Source organism: Cervus elaphus, chromosome 24, assembly GCF_910594005.1.
Source record: "Cervus elaphus chromosome 24, mCerEla1.1, whole genome shotgun sequence".
NCBI classification, from domain to species: domain Eukaryota; kingdom Metazoa; phylum Chordata; class Mammalia; order Artiodactyla; family Cervidae; genus Cervus; species Cervus elaphus.
The window spans coordinates 25,015,314-25,033,368 of NC_057838.1; the positions used below are offsets into that span (position 1 = coordinate 25,015,314).

Consider the following 18,055-nt stretch of genomic DNA (forward strand, 5'->3'; position numbering starts at 1 on the left):
ATCTGCTGTACAGTAAAGTAATTCAGTTGTACCTATGTACACATTCTTTTTTTAAATATTCTTTTCCATTATGGTTTATCATAGAATACTGAATATAGTTCTCTGTGCTATGCAGTAAGACCTTGTTGTTTACCCATTCCGTGTATAATAGCTTATATCTGCTAACCCAGTCTCCCATTCCATCCCTCCTGCAACCTTCACCCCCTTGGCAAACACAAGTCTGTTCTCTGTGTCCGTAATTCTGTTTCTGTTTCATAGATAGGTTCGTTTGTGTCATATTTTAGATTCCATATATAAGTGATATAATATGGTATTTGTCTTTGTCTTTTTTTTAAATCACATGCATATTTAATTAGGAAACTAATAATGCAACATTACCCAAATAAAATGTAAGCATGTGTTCAATTATCATGTTCCATATTTCAGAGAAGAGGCATTAAGGATTTATGCCATAAGTTTATTTACAAACATATCTAAGATGCTGAGTTCAAAGGTTTGATCCTTTTAAGAGACTGCACCTCTTAATATGCTCCTCTTCCTATCTGTCTCATGGATTACTTTTTAAGCAGTCGGTGTCTTACTATAAAGAAAAGTGCAGCAAATCCAGACCCAAAGAACAAAGTCATCATAGCTAGTAACCTCCACTTGTTTTCCACTGAAAATGGTATATTCTTCCCTGGACCCTCCTCATAGTGGCTCCAACGAACCACAGAGGTTGTGAACCTCCGGATGCTCTGTCCCTACAGAGCACTGTTAGAAGCTCTGCAAAAGATCCAGACTGAAGGTGGAAGAAATGGTGGCTGCAAACCACCCGCTGCTTCCTCACGACCTCGTTCCCCTGACTGTTGTCTTTCTGTTTCTGATTTACTCTACTTAATATGCTAATTTCTAGTTGCATCCATGTTGCTGCAAGTGGCATGATTTCATTCTTTTTAATGGCTGAGTAGTATTCCATTGTATGTATATCTACCACATCATCTTTATCTATTCCTCTGTTGGTGGACATTTGGGTTGTCTCCATGTCTTGACTATTGTGAATAGTGCTGTAATGAACATAGGGAGGGGTGCACGGATCTTTTTGGATTAGAGTTTTGTCTGGACATATGCCCAGGAATGGGAATGCTGGATCATGTGTATGTGTGCTTAGTCACTGGGGCTCCTCCTCTTTGCAACCCAATGACCTGTAGCCTGCCAGGCTCCTTTGTCTGTGGAATTTTCCTGGCAAGAATACTGGAGTGGGTTGCCATTACCTACTCCATGCTGGATCATATGGCAGCTCTACTTTTAGTTTTCTGGAGAACCTCCACACTGTTTTCCATAGTGGCTCTACTAACTTACATTCCTACTAACAGTGTAAAAGGGTTCCCTTTTCTCCACACCCTCTCCAGCATTTGTTGTTTAAAGAGATTTTAATGATGGCCATTCTGACCAGTGTAAGATGATACCTTGTATTTTTGATTTACATTTCTCATTTGCATTTCTCTAATAATTGGCATTGTTGAGCAGTTAGGTCTGTTGAGGTCTTCTGCCCATTTTTCATTTGAGTTGTTTGTTTTGTTGTTAAATTGTGTAAGCTGTTTGTATATTTCAGAAATTAATTAAGCCCTTGTTGGTCACATCATTTGCCAATACTTCATCCCATCCTAAAGCTGTCTTTCTTTTGTGGCTTCCTTTACTGTGCAAAAGCTTATACATTTGATTAGGTTCCATTTGTTTACTTATACTTTTATTTCTATTGCCTTGGGAGTTTGATTCAGTTCAGTTCCATCACTCAGTTGTATCTGACTCTTTGCAACCCCATGGACTGCAGCATGCCAGGCCTCCCTGTCCATCACCAGCTCCTGGAGCTTGCTCAAACTCATGTCCATCGAGTCGGTGATGCCATCAACCATCTCATCCTCTGTCATCCCCTTCTCCTCCTGCCTTCAGTCTTTCCCAGAATCAGGGTCTCTTCCAGTGTATCAGTTCTTCACATCAGGTGGCCAAAATATTGGAGCTTCAGCTTCAGTATTAGTCCTTCCAATGAATATTCAAGACTGATCTCCTTTAGGATGGACTGGTTGGATCTCCTTGCTGTCCAAGGGACTCTCAAGAGTTTTCTCCAACACCACAGTTCAAAAGCATCAATTCTCCAGTGCTCAGCTTTCTTTATAGTCCCAACTCTCACATCCATACATAACTACTGGAAAAAACATAGCTTTGACTAGATGGACCTTTGTCCGCAAAGTAATGTCTCTGCTTTTTAGTATACTATCTAGGTTTGGGCACAGAGCTCCTGAACCCTTTATAATTTCCGAAGTGATAAGAACACTAGGAGCATCTTTTTATTTAGTGAGACATTCTGAGTGGGCTGCCGGGTGGCTCCTGGGTGGTCATCAAAGACCAGCCTTAGAATTTGCTTGATTTGATGCTTGAAATTTTCAGCTCTACCTCCTGTCCTCCAGAGAGAGGAGGGGGACTGGAAAAGAAATGGAGTCAATAATTGATCATGCAAAGTGAAGGAGCTTCCACAAACTCCCAGGAGCATGGGGTTCAGGGAGCTCCTGTGTTGGCAAACACATCCATGTACCAGGAGGGTGACGCAGCCCACCTCCACAGAAACAGAGACTCCTGCGCTAGGGACCGTCGCAGGCCCCTGCCCTGTGTATGTCTTCCTCAGACTGCCCCTCTGTGCTGCTGCTACTGCTGAGTCGCGTCAGTCATGTCTGACCCTGTGCGACCCCATAGATGGCAGCCCACCAGGCTCCCCCGTCCCTGGGATTCTCCAGGCAAGAACACTGGAGTGGGTTGCCATTTCCTTCTCCAGTGCATGAAAGTGAAAAGGGAAAGTGAAGTCGCTCAGTCGTGTCCGACTCTTAGCAACCCCATGGACCACAGCCTACCAGGCTCCTCAGTCCATGGGATTTTCCAGGCAAGAGCACTGGAGTGGGGTGCCATTGCCTTCTCCACTGTTCCTATGTATTCTTCATCGTATTATTTAATAAACTGGTAAATGTAAGGAAGTGTTTTCTGAGTTCTGTGAGCTACTCTAGCAAATTAATCCAACCTGAGGAGGGATTGTGGGAACCTCTGATTCACAGTCAACTGAGACAGAAGTTGTGGGTAACTTGGAGACCTACCACTTGTGATCGGCATCTGAAGGGGGAGTGGAGAGGTCTTGTGGGACTGAGCCCTTAGCCCGTGGGATCACTAGGTAAATAGTGTCAGAATTAAGTTATTCAGCAAATTGTAAGATACCTAGTTGGTGTCACAAAGATGTGGAGAAAACACCACATATATTTGGTGATCAGAAGTGTCAGAAATGAAGTGTTCTGTGTAAGTGCTAGATGAGACACACAGTAGGAAAGAGCTGGATTTTTCCTACACAGAAGGAGGAAGAATACATATTTTTCCTTTATACATTCATGTCCATCAGTACAGGCTTGCCTAGATAAAGTCTATATGGACTTCTGTGCAATCATTAAAATCATGATTGAGTTTAATACATGGGAAAATGTTTATGCTATAAAGTTAAGTGGAAAAAATATCTAAAACTGTATGTATGTTACAGTCTCAAAGCTTTTATTTAAAAAATTGTATCTGCAGAGAAGGACATGGTAGAACCCACCTCAGTGTTAAACAATGTTTTATCTATAAGAGGTGGAATGTTGTGTATTGTAAAATTTTTATACACTTCTTCATTCTTTGTATTTTCTGATTGTCCATCTCTTTGATAATCAGAAAAAGACAAAGAGAATAAAGCAAGCACATTGAAAACTGAACAGTCTTTCTCATTAGTCAAAGAAATGTGAATTAAAAATTTTTTCGATCTGCCTAAATAAATGAGAAAATATGGGGTAAAAGAGTCATTTTTCTGCTGAGTGTGTTTTGTGGTTTCTAGAGACGTCTAGGATGTGCCTCTGGGAGGAACTTTGGCTCTTGCCCAACAGCGCGTGTCGTATAGCAGAAACACACATGGCACCATGCATCCTCAAGAAAACATCTCGACCCTCCTCAGGATGGAGGGCCTCTTGAAGAGAGACAGGGTATTTCCACATTTGCGAAGACCTCCTCCTCTCACTTGATCTTGGATGATACTACTCTTGGGTAGCTCAGAATGTGGTTGCCAACTCGGCAAGTTAAGCAAACAATACTACAGATCATGTTGAAACTGAAGTGGTTCTCATGGGCTAGGAGAATAAGATGCAGGTAGAAAAGAAAATTTGCTTTTTGCTTCTCAGTTGGGACAGACTGCCCCAATTTGAGGGCACTAATGGGACTTTATCTAGGGGTGAGGTGGTACCCAAGGTGGACCTTTCAGAGTTGGGTTGCCAAGTTCCCAGGTGTGGTTGTTGGCCTTCTGAAGCCAGAAGAGAATTCTCCCCCTGGGCGCTCAGGGGCAGTGTTGCAGAGAGAGAGATTATGGAAAGCCCACCAGATGCAGTGGATTATAAGAGATGATAGCTCTTCTCAGTAACCAAAACCATGTACTCTCCATCTGTCTTGGTAGCAAAGCTCCTGGGAAGCCAGCTTCTTCCTCGGATGGTCATTTAACGAGCATGCTGTTTTTCAGCCCCTAGGTCATGTCTGACTCTTTCTGGCCCCATGGACAATAGCACCCCAGGCTTTCCTTTCCTACACTATCTCACAGAGTTGGCTCAAACTCATGTGCATGAGTCAGTTATGCCATCCAACCATCTCATCCTCTGTCACCCCCTTCACATCTGGGCTATTGTAAATTTATTCCTAGGTATTATATTCTTTTTGATGTAATTATTAATGGAGTTATTTTTTAAATTTCTCTTCCAGATAGTTTATCACTAGTGGAAAGAATTACAACAGATTTCTGTGTTTCAATTTTGTGTCCTGCAATTTTACTGAATTTGTTTATTAACTCTCACAGTTTGTTGATGAAATCTTTATGGTTTTCTATGTATACTTATATATGTATATATTGTAAAGTGATTATGAAATAAGGTTAATTAACAAATCTATCACTTCACATAGTTACTATTTTTTTGTGTGTGGTGAGAACTTTTAAAATCTACTCTCTTAGGAACTTCCCTGACTGTCCATTGGTTAAGACTCTGCACTCCAAATGCAGGGGGCACAGGTTTGATCCCTGGTCAGGGAACTAAGATTCTGTATGCCATGCACAGCCTGGTCTAAGACATAAAATAAATAAAAAAAAGATGAAAAAGTTTCTTAAATATTAAAATCAACTATTTTAGCAACTTTCACACATACCACACAGTATTGTTAACTGCAGTCACCATAGGATCGGTCTATATTTTTATTAAGAGGAGGAGGAAGTCAGTAAACGGAGAGTTAAGGGCTCTACCTCTTTGATTAACTCGCTCTTTGGTCTTGGGCCAGTCTCTGGCCCTCTCTGGACATCCTTTCTCTAACCTGCAAAGTGTGGGTTTGTATTCAGCTATTTCTGACCACCCACCATTCTGTGATTCTGGGAAAAAGCAAGATGGCATGGGCAACATAGTATGAGTTTCCTCACTGGGAAAGATTCTATCTAATAATAATAATAATAATAAAAGAAAGTAGTTGCCACCATTTGTCTGACCTTGCTTTCCAAGCCTGCGCTGTGAGCTTTGGGAAGGTGATCTTACTAAATCCTCATCATCATTCTAGGAAGTGGGCACTGTTTTTATTCTTACTTGCCAGATGAGGAAACTGAACCTTAGAGATGTCAAATACCTCGCCCAGGGTCACAGAGTCAGTCTGCTGGGACTCAGTCATAGACGTCTATCTGTGTTTGGAGTTTCCTTCTGCTTTGGGGAAGCCCAGAGCCCAGAAGCCATGGTGGATCTGATTCAGCTGTGCTGTTAGGGTCAACTGTCCTTTTCCAATGTGCCTTCCTTTCCTAAGACACCAGCATCACAGCTATTTAGGGTTTTTCAGTGACCTTCCTTATTTTCTCCCTATTCTGTCTTAGCAAAATGAATGAATGTTTCTTATGACACAAATCTAATTGTCTTCTAGAAATGAAAGTGTTTGTCTGTCTCTCTTCTTTGTTTCTCAAGCCAAAAGAATTTTTTCCTCTTTTCTTAAGAGTCCACTAATAAGGTAAAATTTTAATGAAAAATTTCATGATTCAACAGTTGGGACAAGGATCAGGTGATAAGGGAGGAAATTGTGAACACCCTGAGAACACCCTCTTCCATTGGTTGTCTGAGCCAGAGCTCCAGCAGCTTCCCACCACATACTCTGTTCCCAGTGCCTTTCACTGTTCTCAGACTTTTCTCTTAAAATCTCAAGATCTTAAGACTCAGGTGAGATGTTTTAGGTTAGGGCCTTAAGATCCCTAATGACTCAGGTCAGGTGACCTTATTTTTGTGTTACCAAATAATGTAAGAGTATGCTTTTTTTTTTTTTTTTTAAACTTCTGAGTTCTGCATTTAAATGTCAAGCACCTCTGAAGCATTGAGGGCACAGGCCTTATCACACTCATCTTTGGAACAGCTCTGGATTTGAGCTCACATGTTACATAGAATACATGCTCAATAAAGGTTTTGCAGTTTATTAGTTTCATATGTATGTGTTAAAAGCTAAAATGTACCCATGCCCTTTGGCCCAGTTAGCCCCATGGCAAGGAATTCATCCAAAGGAAGTAATTGAAGGGGAGAAAGGAAATTATACAGAAAAGTGCTGTAAAATATGTATGTGCTAAATATTAGAAACACATGAAGTGTTTATTAACAGGGTAATGATAAGTTGCAGTACATGATCTTAATGGAATGTAATTCATTCTGTCATTGGGTAAACAAATACATTGACTTCCAAGGAGTGAGAAATAGGACAACAAGTCAGACGCCTTCAGTGAGTATGCAACCTGGCAGTCTTCTAAAATGATCATTACAAAACTATGCAGAAACAGAGCGTTATCTGTGGCCTAATGTTAAGAGAGAAAAAAAAAAAGCAGATTATAAAACTGTCTGTACACTATGATTGCAACTTGAAACATGTGAGGCTGTGAACAAGGCCCAGTGGGCACATGAAGATATTGCGTGATTAGATTATAGGTGATATTTTCTTTAGCATGATTACAATTGTTTTTCAAGCTTTAAAGTTTCAGACCCCCTCAAACGTTAACTGAGAAAGGGAAAGCTGTTCCTGGGACTCGGGCTGTTCAGGTTGGCATTGGCATGAATGATGAGGTTCTTGCCAGTTGATCGGGAGGAAATGGTCCAGCCGGCCTGGGAGGACTGAGTCAGGAAAGCCTATCAATCTGTACATCTAGGAGTGTCCATTGAGCCCCACCGTGGGAGCCAGCCTCCTCCGTGTCAAGAGCTGCATCACACAGCAGAGCCTGTGAGGCCCTTCCAAGCTCTGTCAACAGCACCACTTAAGCAGGGCGCCAGGTGGGGGTAAAGCTGAAGTCTGGGAGCCTGGCAAGAGGGTTGGAATCTCTGAGAGGTGGAGTCTGGCTCCTCATGCTGCACGCTTCCTACACAAAAAGAACTGTTATTTCCATTCTACAGGTGAGGAAACTAAGCTCAGTTGGCCCCCAGTTATCCAGTGGATAAGTGATAGAGTTGAGATTAGAAACCATGCCTTCTCAGTTTGGGCCAGTGTTTTTTTCTGTTTATTCCCCTGGGTTCTGGATCAGGTGGTGATGCATGCGACCAGATGGAAGAGACCTGCCTGAGGAGGGAGCTGGAGTCCTTTGAGAAAAGAAGGCACTGGGAAATCTATTATTGGGACTGTATGATGGAACATCTTGGAGGCCAGGCATTTGAGTTTGGACTTGATACAGTGTATGCTAGGGGAACCTTTGCAGGTTTGGGGACGTGACAAGAGAGGATTTAATGAAGAAGAGTCTGGCAGTGTGTGCTGGCCAGTATGATCAGGAGGGAGGCTGGGCCAGACACCAAGTAAAGTTGGTGGGCAATTCTTGTTCAGTCTGATCAAAGAAGCACCCACACCTTCAGCTCTTTGGAAATACATCTTCCTGCATCTCCAACCACAATATTGGAATGGAAGCTGCCATCTTGTCTACCTCTTCCCTGTGGATACCACCACGTGGTCCAGGGATGAAGATCTGATACAAACTTGGCCAATCAGAGCCCTTCCCTGGGGATTTCGACCTTGGCATCGGAGAAGGGTGGGTCTCACTCCCTCTCAGATGACAAAGATGTGTTATGTGATCCTTCTTACCACTTATGGGATCTCTCTTACCACTAAGAGAATTGAGAGTCAGAGGAAATGCTAGCTAGATTCAGTCTCTAGTTTTCTCTCACTGAGGGCTCACCACCCACTGCCCATGCTACAAGGTGAATGTTACTGCCTCTTTTCAGACTAAGTTAGTCTGAGTTGAATTTATGTCCTTTATAAACAGGGAAGTCCTGACATTGGCAATAAGCGCCACGTCTACTCTTCATCATTCAAGTTTTGAGCACAAGTCTCAAAAATACTTTAGGATTGTTTTGGGAGCATTGGATCCATTATTTCTTGCATGTAAGAAGTTTTAAAATCTGTCCTCATTATTCAGTGTCAACTCAGAAACTCCAGCGTCACTGGAGGGACCCAGTTTTGGGATCCCTTCAGAGAACGAGGGACGTATCTCCATCACTGGTGTAATGAGTAAAATTGCTGCTCAGAACACTTTCCCGCCTGCTCCTTTGTGATTCAGACAGAGACGAAGAGAAACTGATGTGGACAGGATGGCAACACAGGACAGCCAGGCATTTCCTGTAGAGACGGTAAAGGTATCGTCTGAACTTCTCTCCAGCAAATGCATAGATAAGGGGATTGAGGCAACAGTGGCTAAATGCAATTGTCTCCGTCACGTTGATCGCCAACTTCAGATCCCTCTTCACGTCACACTTGGGAAAGAAGTCATAGAGACTGAGCGTCTGTAAGAAAATCATGACATTATAGGGTGTCCAGAAGAGGAAAAACACGACAACCACCAGAAAGATCAGCCTAATGGCTTTAGCTTTCTTGTGGTTCTTGCAGGAAAACAGTGTCCGCATGATTCTGAAGTAACAGTAACTCATAATGATCAGGGGGAGCAGGAAGCCAAGAAAATTTATTTCCACATTGAGGATCACAGGCCAGATTTCCCGCAGGATCTCAGGGTAGTCTCCAAAGCAGTCGTTTTCTTTCTCTTTGGTGAACATGAACTGGGGTGTGGCCACCAAGATGGCGGCTGCCCAGACGCCGAGGCTGACGGTGACGCCGTGCTGCACGGTCCTGTTGTTCATGGAGTTGGCAGCCAGGACGATGGCCAGGAACCTGTCGATGCTGATAACGGTGATGAAGAATATGCCTCCAAAAAACCCAATGAAGAAGAAGGCAGTGGTGAGTTTGCATGTAGCGTGGTGAAGGCCTTGCTCATTTATCACATAGTGAGTCCAGAAGGGCAAGGTGGCTACGAAGAGCAGATCGGACAAAGCCAGGTTCAGGAGGTAAATGTCAGTAATGCTTTTGGACTTCTGGCTGTTGATGAGGGCAAACACCACCAGCAAATTTCCCACCAGGCCAAAGGCAAAGACGAGGGAGTAGAGTATGGCCGCGAAGACAGCTCCCAAGGCCACGATGTCCCCTATATCACAGGCTTCTGCCAGTTCATAATACTCAAAGTTCTCTGAAGTTGATTCAGGGAGGGTCGTGTGCATGGTGAGCACCTGGACGAGAAAGGAAGACAAGGGTTCTCACGAGTTCTCAGAGAAACAAAGTTGGAATTCCGCTAAGGAGAGGCAGGCTGGAAGAAACAAACTCTTGGTAGGGTGTCTGACCAGTACATTTCCCAGTGTCATATGTGCAGTCTTTTTTTTTTTTTTTTTGTGCAATCTTATTTAATGTCTGTGATGGAGGCTGCAACAGACCCCTCTGACAGAGAGGAAACCAGTCTCTGAGATGCTCAGTGACTTGCCAGAAACTACACAGTAAATGGCTCAGTTAGCATTTGAACGTCAGCCTTTTGAAGCTTGAGACAGATACTTTTTCTTTGATTTTCAAAAGTCTATCTGAAAGGTAGCAAGCTTAACCAGGGTGTGGATGGGTGAGAGAGGATCATGAGCGAGCAGGGGGGAGAGGGATGGCGTGGTGTGTGTATTGGTTGCTCAGTCGTGTCCTACTCTTTGCGAACCCATAGACTGTAGCCTGCCATATACCCTCCATCCATGGGGATTCTCCAGGCAAGAATACTGGAGTGGGTTGCCATGCCCTCCTCCAGGGGATCTTCCCAACCTAGGGATTGAACCCAGGTCTCTCGTATTGCAGGCAGATTCTTTACCGAGTGAGCCACCAGGGAAGCCCAGGAATACTGGAGTGGGTAGCCTATCCCTTCTCCAGGGGATCTTTCCAACCAGGAATCGAACTGGGGTCTCCTGCATTGCAGACGGATTCTTTACCAGCTGAGCTAGTACCATAATTCACACTTCCATTTCAAACTTCCCCAGTGCTGTTCTCCACCCCCTTCCTTTCTTCCACCTCTCTACCCTCTGGACCCTTGTTTCTCCTGCTTGAAGACTGAAGAGAGAGGTCTCAGATGCCGCAGAGCCCTGGGCAGACCTGCACCCAGAGACCTGTCTTTGTTTTTGCGAGTCATTTCTTTTCCTCTTCCTCTAGGAACCAAGTCTTTTTCTTCCTTAATGAATAATCCTTAAGGATTATTATTCCTACCTAAAGGAATAATCGTACAGTCAGACACTCTAGGGTGATTACCTTGCCTTGATTTGCCCAGGACTCTTCTGGTTTTAGCGCTGAAAGTCTCACATTTCGGAAACCCCTAAGTTCTAAGCCAACAGGGATGATCAGTCATCCTACAAGTGCAGAGGGTGTGCCAGCATCATCCAGGCCTCTGCAGTCATGAAGGGGCCAACGGATCCCAGATGGAGGACGGGCTCAGTTAGCCTGTAGCCTCGGGTCCCAGGGGCTAATTAATAATTACCAGTCCTGCACTTCACTGTGGCCTACCCTCCCCCACTGTTCTTTTTATGTTTCTTTCTGGACAGAAATGGAAAGGCAAGATATTTCTGCTCAGGTTGGGAAGTGACACTTGCTCATCCTCCCTTCTCCCAGCCAGGACTCACTCCAGAGTCTGCAAGGGGAGTCCTTTCGCCATGGACCTCTGGGACCCCTCCTGTTCCTTGTGATACCACAAGACAGGCTCTCAGAAACCTCAGCACACACCTCCAGCTTGTCACTGCCTGTCACCCAGCACAGCTCAAACCAAAGCTCACACTTCTCTAACCAAGGGAGTTTCCACACCCTGCTACACCCTTTTCATGCTGGTTATACCAAGATGGTGTCTCTGCCGCAGTGAGGACCCACCCTTTGCTTCTCTCTTCCCAGCCTCAGCATGGCATGCTGGTCCACTTCTCTGTCTCACCCAGCCTGCCGGCGAAGTGGCCCAGGGCCTTCTGACCTGGGCCATCTCAGGCTGGGATGGAGTCCTCAGCCTCAGGAAAGTGTGTGCTCTCTCTGCTCTTGGCTACAATGCCCTCTTCTCAGAGAGGATCCTCTAGCCATGATCTTAATCAACAAAAGTTAAGTTGAACCATATAAAGTGGCTGATGTTCAACCATTTTTAAGTGACAGAAATGTCAGATGGCTCAGCTGAAATGTGGGGAGGCAGGGAGCAGCCACGTGGTGCAGATGGCTTGCAGCTGGAGCCTGTCTTCCTGGACTTGCAGCTTGTAGGATAGCAAACAGTCAAGTCCTTGTTGGGGATGCTGGGGCTAGCTCCCCTCCTCCTCCTCCTCCCCCCAGTGTCAGGAGCTGGCAGTGTTGACTTAGAGAGGAGTCCAAGGACAATAAAAATCATTTCATATCTCTTTGGGGCCTGTATTCAGTCCTAAAGCCCAGGAACTTGGTGCTTTTAGGTTGACTTGATTTTTGCCAAATACACATGTGCTGGGTTTGATGTTCTCTTGGCACCATGTCTCATACACAGGGACCTCCTACAGATCTCCAGGCAGGTGTCTCTGGATCACCAAAGAGCAAGGAGACAGGCGAGAAGGGGACGGGCACACCCATGGCGGCCCTGAGCCAGGCGCCCAGCAAGGAGAGAGGAGGGACCAGGCACCTCCTTGCCACCTGCCACCTGTTTGTTCCAGACATCCTGGCCTTTTCCGAGCTGCACCTTCCCTGTCCTCTCATCACAAATATCCCTGGAGCCCTTCAGCAGGGCAGTGAATTAAATACGGAACTTTCCTTTCAGAATTGCAGTAAGGGTTAAATAACACAAAGTGTCTAGAACTTGATAGTTTTATCCAGGCACCTTTTCAGGAAAGGTGAGCCCAAGCAGGGTGGACCTTTTATTTCTAGGTCCTCTGAGATATTCCAGCCCTGGGCCAGGAACCTGAAATTAGGACTCTTGGCAGTAGATACCCAGGGGTTAGAGGGCTGTCAGGGATCTAACTGGCTTTCACTCAGGCTGGACACTGGCCTCCTGGCCCCTGAGCACCAGAAATCAAGGGCAAGAATCCAATGCAATAAGCCCTTGCAGCATCTAGTAAGTGAGGTCCATGTAGATGGGGTTGCAAGGGGAAGGATGGGTGCTGGGATGAAGCATTAACACAGGTCCCACAACACTAATCTAGGCTGCACCGCACACATCCCCCCAACTATACTTGGGCCTCCTCACCCTCTCTTCTATTAAGTCAATGTTTTACTAAATGATGCTGAGCTGGGAGAGTCTGGGCTGAACCTGGAAGCTGAACTTTGAGTACACACGGCTGTCTTCGTCAAGTAAAAATGAATTTTGTAGAACCTGCTTTAAAAAACACCCAGCTAGCTCTACTGCTAATCCTGTCCTACTTCCTCTGGTCACTTCCTTTTCTTTGGCCCGCTCACTTATTTTTTAACCTTTTTTTTTTTTTTTGGTCATCATTACCCACTTTTTCCAATCAGCTTCCCTTTTCTATACTTCCTTCTCATTAGGTGGCCTCCATCCCGTTTCTTCTCCCCAACGTCTTTTTGGTGTTGCTTCCCCCTCTCTTTTGGCTTCACGTCCTGCTTACCGTTTTCTAGATCCACTGTGCCTTGTGTATTTACCTTCCTTGCTCTCTTTTTATGGCCTTTTAGGCCCTTGAGTACAGACGGGTTTGAGGTTCAGTCTAATGCCAATTGTTAGGCTTAATATTTTTCCTTTGGACCAAACAAAACTCAGGAATTGCTTGATCCTGGATCCCAACTTTCTCTATGTGGGTGCCACTATCTCTTGACATTCCAGAACCTGAGATTATCCTCTGAAAGCCCCAGTTTAGGAGAGAAGGCTGCCATTCCTGGGGCCCTGCTCAGTGTCATGCTACAGACACAAGACCCTATTTAATTCTTGCCACAACACCTCTTGGGAAATGACTGCAAAATAACCACCAGCAAGCAGAGAGACTTGAGTAACTTATCCAAGGGACGGCAGAGCCAGGATTTTAAGCCAGATGCGTCTCTTCACAAAGCCGTGCTCCCTGCCCTGCACCGGGTTTTTCCTCTTGGAGGGAAATTCTGCAGGTTACTGCAGGCCACATCTCTAGAACAAGAGTTGGAAAATAGTAGAGGTGACGCTCCCCCCTTTAAAGGATAAGATTCATGATGTGGCCCTGAGCACTGTTCCTGGGTTTAGACTCAGGACCCAGAGGCTGACCCTCAGTGAAACAGCAGGTGGGGAATGGAGGAGAAGGAGATATTATTTGCCTCTCCAGCCATGACCAAGTGGTTGGTCCTCACTGCCAGACCCTCAGAATCTAACTCTCAGTAATCATGGTGAGAAAATTTAGATCCTTTTCTCTGGAGAAGAAAAGGCTGAAAGCTAAAGGATCAGCTTCTTTCCTGCCTTCAGATACGCAGAGTTGCTCTTCAGAGCTGTGTACTTCATAGGGGTCCACATGCCCCGAGATCAGCTGGCAGCTCCCTCCCAGCTGTGCCTCAGTTTCTTGATGTGGGTAATGAAAGCCCTGGGCTGGACCATATCTGAGAGCCTGCTCAGCTCTGGATAACCAGTTTTCCAAGGACCGAACAGAAGGAAACAAATAGTCTTTAAAAGAGCAGCATGCGTCCTGGGCCAGGGGAAGTGTGGCCTCGTGTCCACAGAGTGACTGCCCCACAACCTGCGAAGCTTCTGGGCTCACAGGCACCCAGCATTCAGATGAGGTTCTGCTTGGAGACAGAGAGCTGAATCAGTTAATTTTGGGTTCTGACAAATCTGGAGTTCACCACGGGCTATGTAGGAAGGTTTTCAGTCTAACCCTAAGTCCACACCCCTGGCTCTTTGAGCCCTTGCGTTTTCAGAACCTGCTGGTTTTCCAGTTTACAGTGATAGTTATTTTTATAAGAGACCTCTCCTTAGGATTCAGAGAGAGTTAAGTCTGAGAAGGCAAAAAACAGGCAGATGGAGGGGCCTTGAATTCCATGCTGAGGGGCAGTGGCCACATTTTACAACTTACACAGCATGCTACATGCAGTAAACGGAGTGACTCTATTCTTGCAGCAAGTCATCAACCTAGAACGACTTGGCATGACCACCCACCAGTGTTCTATACAAACCAAATGCACACCCCAAACCAAGACCAGTAACAGGAAAAGACTATACATGGGGGAGGCCCCTGCACAGAACTGGCCTTTGTTCTGGGCTTCACACGCCTCCCTCTGCTTTCCCCTCTGCAGCGTCCTTCATGGTATTTCTCTCTGTCAAAGTAAACTGTGACATCTAGAAAAGAAATGCTTTGTGACTTTTCCTTTTTTAATAACTGAAGAAGACATGGACTTGCTTATTAATTAATTGTGGATTAAGTCAATATCTATTAAGTGTCTTTACCATACAGTGGCATAAGGACGAGTAAAAATTAAAAATAAGAGGCTTAATTCTGCCTGTTGAAAATAAGGGACAAGAGTCCCCTTGTCTCCTTTTTCTTAGAGCATTTACTTTAGAAGACGTATAGTTGTGAGTACCTTCTCCCCTCTTGGAAATGTGATCATTTCCTCTGCAGCTTTCCAGGTGGGAGCCGTCTCTTTGAAATGCGCATGTTGGTGCCCAGACTCCCATTGCCAGGGGGAGGACAGGAGCCTGACTTGGGCAGGAACCTGGCTTCAAGTTAGACAACTACCTCTGATCATAAAGAGATGAGCAGCTTGTTTCTCCTCTGGATGAAGCCAGCCAGTACCGATGACCATGCTGGACTTGGGATGAACTGTGTGTGGCTGTCACATTCCCTGACTTGAGCACTAGCTGTTGAGTGTCTTGAGAACATGTGTCTAAGGGGTTGTGTCTGAAGTGAGGTTTTTTTTGTATGTCTTTGCTACCTCGTAGCGGTTTGCCTGTGATGCATATGATGTTTAATTCTTATTCAATAATGACAGAGTTCTTTCTCTACTGTCTTCATGGAGAGGTTTTTCTGGGTCAGATATGTTGCTTTTCATTCTGTTTCCCCAACAATAGGTACTGTGCTTGTTTCTGTGGAGGTAAAAATGGCTGAGATACAGTCTCTGTGAATTTTTTTATTATTGTTTCATAACAAGAGTATAAGAAAAGCGATGGGGTGCATTTGATAAGTGCCCTGTGAATATGGGCCAATTTCGCGTTTACCTGTAAATTCATCTAAGTGTTTCTGGTCGTATTTCATCCATGTTATTGCTGTGACTGTGGTCTGTTCATTGTCATTGCTGAATATGATTGCACCATATGAGTGTCCCACAGTTATTATCTGTTTTATGCTGGTGCACCCTTGGGTGGCTTTCAGTTTGAGACCATGGTGAACAGTGCTGTCATAAACATTTTTGTGTATACATCTACAGCCCCTATACTATGGATGCTTTTTTTCTTTTGTGTTGCTGTGCAACATGTGGGCTCTGAGTTCCCTGACCATGGATTGATTCCATGCTCCCTGCATTGGGAACGTGGAGTCTTAAACACTGGACCACCAGGGAAGTCCCAGTATGAATGCATTTTTAAACGCAAACCAGAAAAATAGATCTACCGTATGAATTCACATATGTGAAGGTGAGAAATGGGCAAGGGTAATCCATGTAAAGCCTTAAAATCCTTGTAAAGCTATAAGGACAAGGAGAGAATCAGTGACCATAAAGGTGAGGATTGGGGTGATTTCTGGGAGGGCAGGGGTGGCGATCGGGAGAGACCTGGTGGAGGCTGCCGGGGGCTGTCAGGTTCTCTGCTGCTGCTTCATGGTGGTTAGATGGGAGATCAGTTTATAAGTTACTGACCTGCACACCGTCCTTTGAGTGTGTTATGTTTTCAAATGAACATAGGTTTAGGGAAAAGACAAAAGGGCATAGGAACATACTTAAAGAGATGTTGTATAGGTTTTCTTCCCTACCAAGAGTCGCAGTTCACCCACATGTGTGTCCACTCACACTTTCTTTCTGAAGATGATGTTTTCCAATGACACAAACCTTCTGAGCCCGAATGTCCTCACAGTGATTATAAAAGCATACGTCAGTGTTGAACATCAAAGTCTATCAGCAGTTTATTACTAAAATAGTTTTCATTATAAATGCAGTAGATGCTCATTATAAAAAATGCAGATGGTGCAAAAAAAGCATGGAAGAAAAAGGAAAGAAAAAACTCAAGAAAGAAAAAGAAAGAAAAAATAAAATTTTTTTCATTATAGGGAAAAAAATAAAGACCTAGACAAAGAAAAGACGTGTCACTTTTGAACAGAAAGTCAAGAATAAGGTAGTGCCAGAAGGAAAGATCATCAAAGGGCTTGCTGTCTATTTTACTTATTTTGTTCCTAGACACACGAATTGTATGTGTATGCTTCAGACTCTACAGTGGATTCTTATTGCTCCTATTTAAAAAAAAAATCTTTCTAGGAATACATGGAGAAGGAGCATAAAACAGATGTGGATAGTTAACAATAATAATAATAATGGGAGTTCCCCGGTGGTCCTAGTTGCTGGGACTCCACGATTTTATTGCCCTGGCGGTGTTGAATCCCTGGTTAGGGAACTAAGATCTCTCAACACTTGCAGTATGGCCAGAAAAAAAAGAAAAAGATGATGATAATAATAACTTGGATGCTGTTTCTTACCTTAGAAGAAAGTTAACAGGAATTCCTCAATGTCATCCAGATGCAATCTTACCTTTTATTTTTTTTCTTTTATTGTAATTGATTCATAATGTGTTAATTTCTGCTATAGAACAGTGATTCATATATGTGTATATTCTTTTCCATTATGGTTTATTATAGGATATTGAATATAATTCCCTTGGCTGTAGTGTAGAACCTTGTTTTTTACCCACCCTATATATAATAGCTTGCAGATGCAATTTTAAATGATGCTTTTTTTAATGAATATTTCTCCATGCCCCTGAAACAGAATCATTAACACTTCTAATCATATTCCACCATGTGAAGCACATCATAAGTGATCTAATCAGTCACTGTCTTCCCCTACCAAGCCCCCTAGTACATTTAGGCTGTAAGATCCTCTGGAGAATGGTTTCCCTTGTTGGCAAGTAAAACAAACTAGCGTCGTTAACCCACTCTGACCTCTGACCACAGCGCCTCACCCAGCGTGCCCACAGGTGCTGAATGAGCCCTCTGCTCCTACCTGGACTGGATCTGGGGAGGGAACCTCGAGAGGTGGAGATGCGCCAGTCAGCCTTCCTGTCCCAGTCACAGTCTGTCAGAGAGTATCTCCCTTTCTTCTGAGGGCATCCTTATTTGCAAAGTTAGCCAATAGTATCTGGTTTCCTGTGAGGTAGACTATCTTTAGATGCTGCTGCAGGCTCAGAAGCTCCAGGCTGGAGGCCAGCTGAGATGGGAGGGTCTGAAGTCAGAGACTAGGAAGAGCCTGGGGCAGACCCAGAGTGGCTAGGAGGGAGTGTGTTAACTTGGGGACTGTGTTACCTCTCTCACGGGCGGTGGGCGGGGGGGGGGGGGGGGGGGGGGCAGCGGGCAGGAAGCAGGGTAGCTCTCTTTAATGATGTGCCTTTAGGCAGGCCCGGAAACTGAGCCTCGGTTTTCCTGCTAATAAAAGGGAGCCCGTGATACTCACTGGATAGCACTGGGGTGCAGATGAAGTCAGCTACAGTTTTTCTTCTCAAAGTGTGATCCCAGCTGGGAGCTTCTCAGAGATGTAGCACCTCAGGCTG

At 44.6% G+C, this 18,055-nt stretch overlaps 2 protein-coding genes across 2 annotated transcripts; both read right to left on the reverse strand.

The window, feature by feature from the left end:
• Nucleotides 1–510: 510 nt before the first annotated feature.
• On the reverse strand, nucleotides 511–5,733 carry LOC122683263 (cytochrome c oxidase subunit 7C, mitochondrial-like). Its single transcript, XM_043886954.1, has 2 exons — nucleotides 5,692–5,733; nucleotides 511–740 (listed from the first exon to the last, which is right to left on the reverse strand). Exons 1-2 carry the CDS (start codon nucleotides 5,731–5,733, stop codon nucleotides 555–557), a joined length of 228 nt encoding a protein of 75 aa, XP_043742889.1. The 3' UTR covers nucleotides 511–554.
• A 912-nt stretch (nucleotides 5,734–6,645) lies between these two features.
• Nucleotides 6,646–17,763, reverse strand: CX3CR1 (C-X3-C motif chemokine receptor 1). Its single transcript, XM_043885616.1, has 2 exons — nucleotides 17,512–17,763; nucleotides 6,646–9,623 (listed from the first exon to the last, which is right to left on the reverse strand). The coding sequence occupies exon 2, from the start codon at nucleotides 9,612–9,614 to the stop codon at nucleotides 8,538–8,540; it is 1,077 nt and encodes a 358-aa protein (XP_043741551.1). The 5' UTR covers nucleotides 9,615–9,623; nucleotides 17,512–17,763; the 3' UTR covers nucleotides 6,646–8,537.
• Between the last annotated feature and the right edge of the window lie 292 nt (nucleotides 17,764–18,055).

Coding starts and splice junctions, on each gene's coding strand:
- CX3CR1 (XM_043885616.1), bottom strand. CDS start 9,614: ATGCACACGACCCTCCCTGAATCAACTTCAGAGAACTTTGAGTATTAT.
- LOC122683263 (XM_043886954.1), bottom strand. CDS start 5,733: ATGACTGAGTCCCAGCAGACTGACTCTGTGACCCTGGGCGAG. Junction 741..5,691: donor ACTCTGTGACCCTGGGCGAG/GTATTTGACATC, acceptor AGTGCTCTGTAG/GGACAGAGCATCCGGAGGTT.